Here is a 13,403-nt window from a genome sequence, read left to right as displayed (position 1 = left end):
TATTGAGTTTCTATACGAGGGATGACCGGGTGAAGCGGGCCGAGACAAACAAGACAAACCGGTCCAAACAGGCGGTGGGGACTCAGGGTCGGCGATCTATTTCTCTTGCCCACGATCGGGCGTTGGTATGTTTGGTTTTAACAAAAGTATACAACTGTTGTGTTTTTTAAATGCTAATTATTTGACTTGTTTGCAGGCCAAGCACCATAACGAAAAGAAGGAGGGGCCACCCCCACGTGGGAGTCGACTTGGGCGGCAACCCACAGACTACAACCTCCGGAAGTTGTGGTATATACATAACTTTAAGTTAAATTACTTTTAATTACTGCTCCATTTATTAAACTTACCTTACTATTTATATGCAGTCCCGTCTGGAAGCTGTGCAGCAGAGACATTCACAGGATCCTGCACCGACACCTCCAACGCAGTTGTTCCCGGAAGCGTTTGGATCGCGATCCGGACATCAGCGCGGACTAGGGAGGATTCTCAGGGGTTTCGGATCCCATGATTTCCCTGGTGAGTTGCCGCAACCACATTATGGACCTCCGGAAGGATCCTCCTCCGCCCCTCTGCATCCTATTCTGGCCCCTCTGCATCCCAACCTTCCGGCTACCATGTTGACTTGAACCACCCTGGTGATGACTATTTCGACCCCCGCCAGTTATGGGGTGGGAGATCGGCGCATTTTGGACCTCCATAAGGGGATTTTGGTAGCTTCTCGGATATGAGTGGATTTTTTAGTGGGACAGGCTCTGTATCCGGACCAGGTGTGGGTGATGATAATGCCGGTGAGGACGACGACGATTCCGATGATTAGACTTTTTTTGTTTGTACGAAATAGGGACATTTTTATAAATACAGTTTGTTATGTACATTTTTATTATTGTGTTTGATATGGACTTTTTTATTATTGTGTACTGTTTGTTTATAATGATGCTGGACTATCCGGTTTGCAAAAATTTAACACCCCAAATTTCGTAGTATTAAATATTATTATAAGAAATATACCAAGTAAAAACATGATAAAGTTATGAAGTAACACCCCAAGTTTCCTTTAATAAAAAAAAAAGGAGAAAAAAACGGGTAAAACAAAAACAAATAACTTTATTACAATCCTAATCAGATGAGTCCACTGTTCCCATATAGATGGGAGGAGGTTTAGTTGCATCTATATATCTATTGTAGGCTAACTGGCGGTGTCCGTACAAATCTTTCCATTTGCTCACGGGAGGCCTTACACGATCCTGTACCCAATATGCGATCTCCGGGGCCATCGGGTAGTCACCTTCCAACTACACCATGATATAGTGACCGTGACCCTGTACTAATGCTATTGATATGGGCTCTGTCCTAGGCATCTCATCAGGACCATAGGTAAATGGGAACGAAGTCCAACTGGCGGCAGTAGATAAACAGTTAATTACTATACCCATCCTGTTGGACAACAACATAGTCCCCATAGTCATGTGCATCCAATAGGCAGTTGGTCTAAACACCCCTACATAAGACCGCGATAACCCCTCAAAAAAGCTCGCTTCAACCTGTCCCCATCTTGTTAGTTCATCGTAGAATTGTTTGTTATTTTCATACTCGGCCAACATATGTAGTCGGATCCACTCGTAACCTTCGTTTTCATCGTATCCCAATGCAACAGCAAGTGCCTTGAATCCACAGTTGCCATCACCCTGACATTAATAATCCCTTGACGTATGGTCTAAATACATTCGGTATGTCGTCAAGGTAACTCTTTATACCCGTCGTCTGCAGTGGGCTAGTGTTAGGTGGTGGTACTGGTAGAGCAGCCAATTGCTGCTCAGCTGATATGGGAGATATTGGTGATGGTGCTGGTGCTGCTGGCATCGGAGGTGATGGTGCTGGTGGCATCGAAGGTTGTGTGGGCGTATTGAAAAAATCAAAGTACGATGATGGTGCAGCTGGCATCGTAGTGCTAGGACCTGCAGGAAAATAAGTATCGGCACTGAAGAACTGATCCATTAAGCCTGTTGGTGTTGTTGGTGGCACAGGATAGTACGCGGGTTCGGCTGCGCCGAACAACTGATCTAAGAATGGGGTTTCGGTTGTAGGCTCATTACTCGGCCCTGCTGTTGAATATTGTGACGATCAGATCAAGTCATCAATATATCCACGGGTGTCCTCCCGTAAATCGGTGTCAGGCTCCGCGAAACGTGACTGCGTGGGCACATGCTCACTGTGTCTCGCCGGATGAAAGTCTCTGTAGCATGAGCCTGAGTCTGGTGCGGTATCCGGATTTTTAGGTGTGGTCACGTGCACGGACCTTGACTTTTTCAACTTTGGTGGTGGTGGCATCGGAGGTGATACGTTCAAGTCTGGCATCTGCAATGAATGAATGAATAATTAAGTTAGATGATAGTATTTAACAAGTAATAATTTGCTAGACTATAATAATATACCTTTTTCTTTGACCCAACAGGTCTACCACGTGTTTCTTTTGGACCTCTGGATCCTTATTTTGGACCGACCCGGATAGATGAGGTCCTTTATTTTGGACATCAAGCTTTTCCTTTGTTTTATGGGTTGTCGTTCCAAGACAGCAGTAACCTCGCCACAAAAGGCCTCAACAGGCTCGTCATCATCCGAGTCTTTGTTCACATTTCCAGGCAGGCAGGTGGACTGGGTTATATCGAGCCTGCACCAAAATGCATCTATCTCATATTCTTGTACACGCCTTCCTGCAGGAATAAAAATATTACATTAAGTATTTTTAAGTAAAATGGACCATTTGTATCTGAATGAACTGTACTTACGTTCCTGCATGTATGTTAGAAGTCGACAACTACATGGCAAGCCACAACTAGCCCATACCGTACACCCGCACTTTGACACGTCCCCTTTTACTGTATTTTTCAATCGATCAATTTCGTCAACCATAATTTGCAAGGCTACATGGGAGGCTTTACCGAGCAAATCCTTTAAACAGGGATAGTTGTGTTTATTTTGATTGTACTGCCTGCAATGTTCCAGTGACCCCTTTATTTCGGTGTATTGCCCGCTGACAACAGAGTTAACACATTCAACGATTCTGTGGAACGTAAGCCGCTTTTGATGCATAACTGACTTCAGCAAAGAATGCTCGCTTTCAACCCTGTTGGTAGTGTAGTTACGATAGTTGCGGTGTTGGTCGACCCAACATGACACAAATAACTCCTTGTACGAGGCAAGCCACTGTATTTGTAGATACTTATAAAGATCTGCAGGAAAATAAAAAGTGATTTAGCTACATGGTTACATCGTAAGCGTTATCATAAAAACAGTATGGGGACGGGATGTATATACTTGGTTTATCTGCCAAGAATACTTTTAGCCGCTGCTCATTCTCTGCGTATTCTTTAACCGTGATTGAGTTTACGAGTTGATCCCACCGGTGTCTAAACAAACCATAATCTTTTTTTGACCTAAACGATGGGTTGGCATGTAACTCAATATTCCTCCAAATGTGTATTCTACACAGTATCAGCTTCGTTTCCGGCATCACATCCTTAACCGCTTTCATGAGGGCCAGATCCCGATCAGTGAGTGCCACACGCACGACGAGGCCTTCTTCGAGCGTCGACCTCAAGCACTGTAACACCCATGTGTATGTCGCATGTTGCTCATTTTCAATAAGTGCGTGCGCAATGCTGAATGTCTTGCCAGTTGGAGTGACACCCACAATCTCAACAAGCGGCATGTTGTAAACGTTGGTTTTATACGTGGCGTCTATTTCAATGATCCAAGGAAATGCACGCCATATGTCAAGTGATGTAGGATGTACGAAAAAGAGATTGGTCAAACATCCGGTTTGCTATCCGTCGTGTACTGATACGTGTACTGATGGTCAGATAGTAATTGGAGCACGATCTGCAACGGGTAAACAACCAAAGTATAAGGAATTCGTATTTTTTTAAAAAAATAAACATATAGTTATATGATCCACATGCAGGTATGTTTCTTATTTCACCTGCATTCGAGTTTCCCCTCGTTGTTGGGCGTGCTTTAGCCGGTGTTGCCGCAGGTAGTTAGAAATGTCTTGTGAACGGGTCAAGATACCGGGAAATGCATCCTTCAATTGGTCCCTTATGCTATTTGGCCCTAAACCTAGCAACGCCTTTTCGTCCACAAATTCTTTTTGAACATCGGTTAGTCGTCTTGCGTACGCAATACCTTCCAAATTACAAGCTGATGGATGGTTATGTCGGTGATCTATAACTTCAACCCACCAACTATGGTCCTTTGTCAGACGGCCTACCAATTTGAATGGACAGTCAATTTTGGTACTCCCTTTGGGTGCCCCGGTTGACCGCTTATCTTTTTTTCCACCACGGTTGCAAATAAGGACCACCTTTTTAACTTCTCCGCCTTTTGTGACATTTGATCTTCGTGTTACTAACACATAACCAAGCTCCTTTGCCGTTCTTTGAGCCCAGTCTACCAAATCTATGTGTGTGTCAAACACCTGAAATATTTTATACACTTTTTTTTAATACACTTTTTATGCACTTTTTATAATACATTTTTTTTAATACACTATTTTATATACTTTTTATAATCCACTTTCTTATACACTTTTTTATAATACACTTTTTATACACTTTTTATAATACACTTTTTTGTACACCTTTTTTTTAACAATCTTTTAATAGCTTTTGTTAATCTACATTTTTACGTACATTTTTTAATATGTTTTTATAAACAATATTTTATCCGTAGTTTTAATAATTAGTTTTCTTACATACTTTTATAGCAATATTTTATACACTTTTCTTAATACACTTTTATGCACTTTTTATAATACATTTTTTTTAATACACTATTTTATATAATTTTTTATAATCCACTTTCTTATACACTTTTTTATAATACACTTTTTATACACTTTTTATAATACACTTTTTTGTACACCTTTTTTTTAACAATCTTTTAATAGCTTTTGTTAATCTACATTTTTACGTACATTTTTAATATGTTTTATAAACAATTTTTATCCGTAGTTTTAATAATTAGTTTTCTTACATACTTTTATAGCAATATTTTATACACTTTTTCTTAATACACTTTTTATGCACTTTTTTATAATACATTTTTTTTAATACACTATTTATATACTTTTCTATAATCCACTTTCTTATACACTTTTTTATAATACAAAAATGAAAAGGTTGGATTATATACATACCTCCTTGGTATAAAAAACATCGTGATCGTAATCAAATTCATCACGGACATCTGGGGATTCAAATTCGTCATCGGGCTCTTCGTACACAAACTCTTCATTTACACCTTCCGGCGCATTTGGATTTAAGAAAATTTCCTCCAAGCAATCCATCTAAAATAATAAAAACACTTAACAGTAATAAATGAAAATGAATGAATCAAAATGAATGAATATAAAACCAATCGAATATCAAAACGATTGAATATCAAAATGGAAATGTTGCTCCAAGAATGAATATGAAACGAGATGTTATAAAGGATGAATCGTCACGGGGAAACAGTAATAAATGAAAACGAATAAATCAAAATGAATGAATATAAAACCAATCGAATATCAAAACGATTGAATATCAAAATGGAAATGTTGCTCCAAGAATGAATATGAAACGAGATGTTATAAAGGATGAATGTTCACGGGGAAACAGAAACATTACTGTACGATTCGTACCCACCCACCCTTTTGGAGCGACTGTCGCTCCTAAAGGGTGTGTGGGTACGAATCGTACAGTAATGTTATCGTATGCTGTCGCCCGTTGTCGTATCCTACTACCCCTTTAGGAGCGACTGTCGCTCCAAAAGGGGTGGTCGGGTTACATGAGGGGTGGTCGGCCTACACGTCCCCTAAATAAGGGGTTGTAAGGTTTATTTTACACGCATCTTTTTTCAATCAAAATTTTTGGTTCTCCCATGGATCGAGAGCCGTAGGGTTCTCTTTTTTTTTTATTTACTACTATATTTATATTTGTTACACATCTTGTAGGGTATTTGAATATAGCGGCCTCCATCCGTAGGGTATTGATCAGTAGGCTACCTCTTCGATCTGTAGCTTACCGAAATTTTGCAGGTTTGTCTCGCTTTCTTTATTTTTAATTATGGGTGGTTGTAAGAAAGATTTAGCCTTGTATACATATAGTATAGACAAGGAAGACATGCTTTGGTTTCTTAAAAAGTATAAGTTTCCTCCTCGTATGGGTTACATGGTTCCTAGGCCTTCAGATACCATTAGGAAGGCTCCACAAGGAAAGATAGGTTTATATTTTGCCATGTTTGAGGTTGCTAACGTCCGGTTACCTTTTACACCTTTCTTTCTAAGTGTTCTCCATTATTTTGGATGTCATGTTTCGCAAATTACCCCAATGGGAGCCGCCAGGATCGCCATGTTTGAGGCTTGTTGTAGGGCTCATGATGGGGAGCCTACAGTCGAATTGTTTCATAGATTCTATAAGTTATGTTGTTCCGGGGATTGGTTTTCTATGGAGAGGAGGTCTGAGCCTGGGTTGGGTGAGTGTATTATAGATTACAAAGATTCTTTAAAGATTCATCAATTGTGCTTCCTAGATATTATCAGGCTCTCGAGTTCAAGGATGTTCTTAACACTAAAGGAAAAATGTCTGACCCTGTTCCATATGATGGGTTTGACGTGGAACTGTATAAGTCCCTGTTGGCATCTAAGGTTGTTTGGAGGACATTGCCAGAGGAGATTCTTTATCTTGCTAGATTAAGTAAGACATGGGCCCATCATCCAGCGGAGCCACTGATCTGGGGCGCGGATGGGAAGGGTATGGAGCTAAAAATTACTTTAGTTCGCTTTATTTGACTTTTACGTGTGTATAATCCATAGCTATGACTTGTAGATATGTGCATATTTGTGACATTATATCTTGACTGTATTTCTAATTAAAAGATATCTTTTGATTGCAGTGATGGACTTTACCACTTTTTTGCTAGAAGGTTATGAAAATGCCTTTTATACTCCTGACGTCCCTAAGGGCGAGCGGGTGCCTAATGTTAAGGACTTGGATTATTCTAAAGAGCTTGAAGTACTTTTGGATGATGATGAAGAGCTTCAAGCTATAGATCCTCAGGCAGAAGGGGCGGAAGGTGTGAGCAGGTCTCAAACTTTGGGGTTGCCTGCCTGTGCTAGTGGTTTTGGATACGTATCAAATAAGCAGAAAAAGAAGAAACAAGTGGTAAGCCAATCGGGTCCGAAATGAAAGGGTAAAATAGACAGGGAGACAGTATCTGATCGTCCCAAAGTTAAGAAACCTAAAGTTTTTGAGGGAATAAGGTTGTCTGAGCCATCTGGTGGAACTTATAGGCTTCGCAGCGATGGCCAAAGTACTTCTGGTTATGGTATGGGGAAAAGTAGGGCTTCCCTGGTCAAGGTATTTGGTTCTAAAGCAGAGAGGACGCTCCCTGGCGAGCTTTCAGATGGAGAAAGGGAGAAAGAGGAAGAAGAAGACGAGGGAGAAGAGGAAGAAGAAGGGGAGAGTGCCACGGGAGGATACTATGCTCCTGATTTCAAAGTTGATGAGCTTCCCGCCATTCCTTCTGTTAAAGATTAGGAGCCTCCGGAAATCCCAGATGTAGATGGTCCTTTTACTTTGACGCTTCCTGGGGTTCCTTATAAGAGTGGTCTGCTCGAGAGGAGTGAGAGGGCGGCTTATGTTTCAGGCGTGGTGATGCCTTCTCGCCGTAAGGAGATGGCTGGTCGCACTACCGATTCCTTCCACGATCACGGTCGTGAGATAGCTATTCAATATATGTCTTGGCAGGTAGATTTTATTTTATTTTGATTATTATTATTATTAATACATACTTGGATATACAAGCTAAACCTTCATTATTATTATTATTATTATTATTATTATTATTATTATTATTATTATTATTATTATTTTGCAGGATGATAATTTTCGCAGGTGGACGATTATGGAAAAGAGCCTGAGTGAAACAAGGAAACAGGTGACAATGCTAAAGCGCCAGTGTCGCAGATATGAGGATAGAAATGGCACCTTTGCATTCGGACACCAGGTTGAAGATCTTAAGACCGAATTTCAGATTGAAAAACAAAGGAACGATATGGTGGATGCAGAGTTAGACCGTGAAAGGGGCAAGATATGGGATTTGGTGAAGTTGGCGGAAGACTGGAAAGAAAAACATGATAACAGTCAAAAGAAAATTGAGGAGTTGATGTTGGAGTTTAGTGAGAAAGAGAAGTGTTATCTTAATGAGGTTCGTGAATTAAAAGAGAAAGTAGGCAAGCTTGCTGGTGAGAAACGGGCTGTGTTGGAGGCTGTTCCAGAGTTTGTCCGGAAACTTCATTCGAGCCTTGAATTCAATTTGGCCATGGCTGAGGTTCAAAAGTTTGTTGTCCGTTTGGGTGCTCACTGTAACCTTGAGAAGTTACATGCTAGGAATTCCAAGTTGGACATTACTAAGTTTGAAGGGTACAATCCAGGTATTATATCTGAGCTTCAGAATGCGGGGGAAAAGTTTCGAAAGAAGACTTATGCCTATCTTACTCAACTAGCATCTAGTTCGGGACTCTCGGCAGAAGACTTATTGAAGATTCCGGCTCCAGAGGCTACCCCTACTTCGTTTTCAGCTCCAGCTCCATCTACTTCTTAGGCTTTTCGCTTTCTATAGCTATGTCGCCTCTGTTGGCTTTAGATGTATTTCCTTTTAATCTGTATGTTGCCTCTGTTGGTTTTAGACATTTCCTTTATGTTTGTATGTTGCCTCTGTTGGCCTTAGACATTTGTTGGCCTTAGCCATTTCCTTTTGTGTACGCTTCATGCTAACTTTGTGTTGAACACTTTTTATGTTGCTTGCCTTTGTTTTAATGATGTTGTTACCTCTGGTCTTATTATGCTTTATTGCATTCGGGTGTTGAACATGCTAATGCTTTGGATTCCTATCTTGGTAGCCAGAGCGTTGCCAAGATTGGTGGTAGGGTAAGTTCTTTAATTACTTCTTACCTTTATACGAATTGCATGTTTCAATGCCATAGATTAAATTTAAGGCTTATGCACTTCTAGTCCTAGTAGCCGGAGCGTTGCAAGGACTCTATAAAATCTAATTTTTATATATGTATGGTTTTTGCACTACTAGTCCAAGTAGCTGGAGCGTTGCAGGGACTGTATGGAAACCCTCAATATTCATGAAACAGGAAAATAAAAATTTGCTCTTGAATGAAATGGAAACCTTTGATTTTCATGAATTTTCTGGGTCTGAGCCGCTTGTACATGTTAGGCCGTGGGCCGTAATGTGAAAAAGTTAATACAAAATGAATCATTCTAACAATTTAGTAGTGCATATTCAGATATAGCATTTTTTGAGTTGGCTTCCATTCCATGTCCTTGGGAGTTCCTCTCCCGTTGGTGTAGTTAATTTGTAAGATCCATTTCTGCAGGCTTCAGAGACTAAGTAGGGGCCTTCCCAATGCGGGCCCAATTTGCCTTGGGCTTCTGCCTTACTTGCATCATTATTTCTGAACACGTAGCTACCTGGCAGGAAGGTTTCTTTATGTACTCGCTGGTTGTAGTACTTCTGCATCTGTTTTTTGTATTCGGCTTCCTTAATGGCTGCGACTTCTCGTCTTTCTTCTAAAAGGTCCAAGTTGGTTCTTAGCTGTTCTTCATTTTCCGTGCTGTTTATGAATCTTCTGGCCGTTGGAACACTAGCTTTAGCTGGGATCATTGCTTCTGTCCCATACACCAGGCTAAAGGGAGTTTCCCCGTTGCTGGTTTTGGGAGTGGTTCGGTGTGCCCAGAGTACTTGATGTAATTCGTCCACCTAACCATTTTGGCTTCTTCCCAGTCTTGCCTTGATCCCCTTAACTATCGACTTGTTTGCCGACTCCACTTGTCCGTTGGCCTGTGGGTGGGCCACTGATGTGAAACTTTGGTGTATTTCAAGATTTTCACAAAAACTTTTAAACTTTCCTTCACAAAACTGCTTCCCATTATCGCTCACGATTGTTTCTGGGATCCCAAACCTTGTTATAATATGTTCCCACACAAATTTCTCCATGTGTTTCCCGCTAATTGTAGCTAGCGGTTTGGCTTCCACCCACTTGGTGAAGTAGTCAATCGCTACTACTAGGAACTTGAGTCTACCTGGGGCTGTTGGGAATGGTCCCACAATATCGATTCCCCATTTGATGAAAGGCCTGCAGTTACAGGTATTAGATCATTCTTGGGAGCCTTCTTTACTGAGGAATGTATTTGACACGAATCACATATTCTTATCTCTTCTTCAGCGTCTCTATGCATTGAGGGCCAATAGTATCCCATTCTTGTGATTTTGGCTACAACAGTTCTTGGACCAGAGTGGAGACCACATGCTCCATAATGTATTTCTCGAATAACTTCCTTAGCTTGCCTTGGTCCTACACATCGAAGTAGAGGACCCAAGTATGATTTCTTGTATAAGCCTTCTTCCTCGAGTACATATTGTGGAGCCTTGACTCTGATTTTCCTTGCTTGGTCTCTATCAGCGGGAAGTGTTCCATTGGTGAGATAATCGATAATTGGTGTCATCCATGTAGGGTCGTCTTCTTCTATCGGGGCTACAGTCGGACTTTCTTCAATCGAACTTCTCTCTAAGGTTTCTACCAACACTTTCTTGGTAAGGTGAGCAAACGATGTAGATGCCAATTTGCTTAGGGCGTCTGCTATCTTGTTCTTGCTCCTACTGATATTCTGAATCTGAAAAGAGAGAAATTGTTGTCTAATCTGCCTTACTTTCTCAAGATATTTTTTCATAACCGGCTCTTTTGCCTCATAAGTTCCATCTACTTGAAAAGCCACTATCTGTGAGTCCACAAAAGCGTGTATGTGCTTCACCTTCATTTTTTGGGCTATCTGGAGTCCTGCCAGTAGGGCTTCATACTCTGAGACATTATTGGTTGCCTTGAAGTTGAACCGAAGGGCATATGTGAATTCTTGGCCTTCTGGATTAGTAAGTATCAATCCAGCTCCGGAGGCATCGGCACTGGAGGCTCCATCCGTATACAATTTCCATGTTTCTGGCTCCATAGGCTCCTCATACACTTCTTTTGTCGGGGTCTTCCTTTTTTGAGTAGGCTCTTTACTTGGTGTCTCTGCTAGGAAATCTGCCAGTACCTGTCCTTTGATGGCATTCCTTGGGCGAAATTCTATCTCATGCTCCCTTAGTTTGATAGCCCATTTGGCCAATCGCCCGAATACTTCTGGCCTAGTAAGCACTTGCTTTATCGGCTTGTCTGTGAGGACCTGGATTGGGTGGGCCTGAAAGTAGCGCCGGAGCCTCCTAGCAGCATGGATTAATGCCAGGGCCAACTTTTCAATTTCTGGGTATCTTGTTTCTGGACTTTGGAGCACTCTACTCACAAAGTATATAGGCACTTGCCCTCCCTTTCTCTCCGCTGTTAGGACTGCACTAATGGTTTCTTCTGAGGCTGCCAGGTAGACTTGCAAAACTTCTCCCTTAATGGGGGCTACCATCACCGGTAAATGCGTTAAGTATTCTTTAAGTTCACTGAATGCCTTTTCTGCTTCTCCGGTCCATTTGAAATTCTGCTTGTCTAAGCAGCCTTTCAAAGTCTTGAAAAATGGGAGCGATCGTTCTGCTGACTTGGATAGAAATCTGTGTAGGGCTGCTAGCTTGCCGTTGAGGCTTTGGATTTCTTTGAGAGTTCTTGGTGCCTTCATGCTGTGTATGTCTTTTATCTTCTCTGGATCTGCTTTAAACCCTTCTCTTGTTATCACGTGCCCTAGGAATTGGCCTTCTTCTACCCCAAATGAACACTTCTTGGGGTTCAACTTTATGTTTATCTTGAGGAGGGTTTTGAAAGTTTCCTCTATGTCTACTAACATATCTTCTTCATTGCGACTTTTGATAACCACGTCGTCTACATAAGCTTCAAGATTGCGGCCTATTTGTCTTCCGAAGGCTTTGTCAACCAGTCTTTGATATGTAGCCCCAACGTTTTTCAACCCGAAAGGCATTTTTCTGTAACAATAGATTCCATCATTCGTGTAGAATGTTGTCTTATCTTCATCATCTGGATGCATCTGGATGCATCTGAATTTGATGATAGCCTTTGTATGCATCTAGGAAGCATTTTAGACGGAATCCTACCAGCGACTCTACTTTCCAATTTATCTCCGGCAGTGGGTAGCAATCTTTTGGACATGCCTTATTGATATCAGTGAAATCTACGCACATCCTCCAGCCACCGTCATGTTTTCTGACCATCACTGGGTTTGCTACCCAGCTTTGGAATTTAACCTCCCTTAGTATTCCTACCTTCACGAGATTTGCTACTTGTTCGCAGGCTACTTTGCTTCTTTCTGGTGCTAAACTTCTTCTTTTTTGCTTTATTGGTTCCACATGTGGTCGGGTATTTAGCTTGTGTTGAGTGTCAAACTTTTCTCCGTCAATGGTTATTTACCGTGGGACACCAGTCATGTCTGCCAGGGTCCAGGCAAAAACTTCTTTGTGTTTCTCTAGGAGGATTCTTAACTTTCTTTTGAATTCTGTTGGGAGCTGTCTCCTGATTAGCACATGTTGATCTGAGTACTTATCATTGATGAACAGCTTCTTCTCCGGCCCTTCTATCTTGTTTGGCAATTCTCCCTTTGGTTTATCTTCAGTTACTTCAACATGGGCACAACAATACTCTTCTTGACTGTCTGCCTTAATGCATCCAATACCGTAGGGTGTAGAGAACATAACCATGCCATGCATTGGGGAGGGAATAATTCCCATTTTTCGCATGGCTGTCCAACCCAAGATAACATTGTAAGGGGAGTCAGCCCGAACTATGATGAAAGTTAGCGTTTCCGTTCTGATCATCGGGATCGTCCCCACTGTTACATGCAGGGTGATCTCCCCTAAAGACCAAGATCTTTCCCCTGTGAAGCCTATTAGTGGGCAAGAGATATTTTTCTTTGTTTTCCTTAGTGCATGCCGAAGTTTCAGGAAGCAGTGTTCATACATAACTTCACAAACGCTTCCTATGTCTACGTATACTCTGCTCACTGGGTGGTTCCCCATCACCGCGCTTACTATTAAAGGGCCTTCGAATACTTCTTCTTCTGCTATGGGGGGAAAGTTGATCATTGCCTTTTTTCAAGCCTCAGCCTTTCTTGCCTCTACTTTAGTATGCCTTACATCTGCTATGATTACCATGATTGGTTCTTCGAGAGGCTCTTGCTTCGTCTCCGAGGGTCCCGCCTACTGTTTTCCTTTTGGACTTGGGGTTTTTATTCTCCTCACCAAGCTAGAAAGCTTCCCAGTCTTCAACGCTTCTTCCATCCTCCCCTTCAATACCATGCACTCGTTGGTGTCATGACCATGAGAATTGTGAAACTCACAAAACTTTGTTAAGTCTTTGGCTTTCA

General features: G+C 41.5%; 2 protein-coding genes across 2 annotated transcripts; one reads left to right on the top strand and one right to left on the bottom strand.

Moving 5' to 3' along the window:
* The first annotated feature begins 7,041 nt into the window (after positions 1–7,041).
* LOC122598449 lies at positions 7,042–8,843 on the top strand. Its single transcript, XM_043771045.1, has 2 exons — positions 7,042–7,787; positions 7,918–8,843. Exons 1-2 carry the CDS (start codon positions 7,695–7,697, stop codon positions 8,641–8,643), a joined length of 819 nt encoding a protein of 272 aa, XP_043626980.1. The 5' UTR covers positions 7,042–7,694; the 3' UTR covers positions 8,644–8,843.
* A 1,272-nt stretch (positions 8,844–10,115) lies between these two features.
* Positions 10,116–12,071, bottom strand: LOC122597708. Its single transcript, XM_043770275.1, has one exon. The coding sequence runs from the start codon at positions 12,069–12,071 to the stop codon at positions 10,116–10,118; it is 1,956 nt and encodes a 651-aa protein (XP_043626210.1).
* Between the last annotated feature and the right edge of the window lie 1,332 nt (positions 12,072–13,403).

This window comes from Erigeron canadensis, chromosome 4 (genome assembly GCF_010389155.1).
Source record: "Erigeron canadensis isolate Cc75 chromosome 4, C_canadensis_v1, whole genome shotgun sequence".
Classification (NCBI taxonomy): domain Eukaryota; kingdom Viridiplantae; phylum Streptophyta; class Magnoliopsida; order Asterales; family Asteraceae; genus Erigeron; species Erigeron canadensis.
Note: the sequence above shows the minus strand (reverse complement) of the source record. Positions and strands in the feature narration are given on the sequence as shown.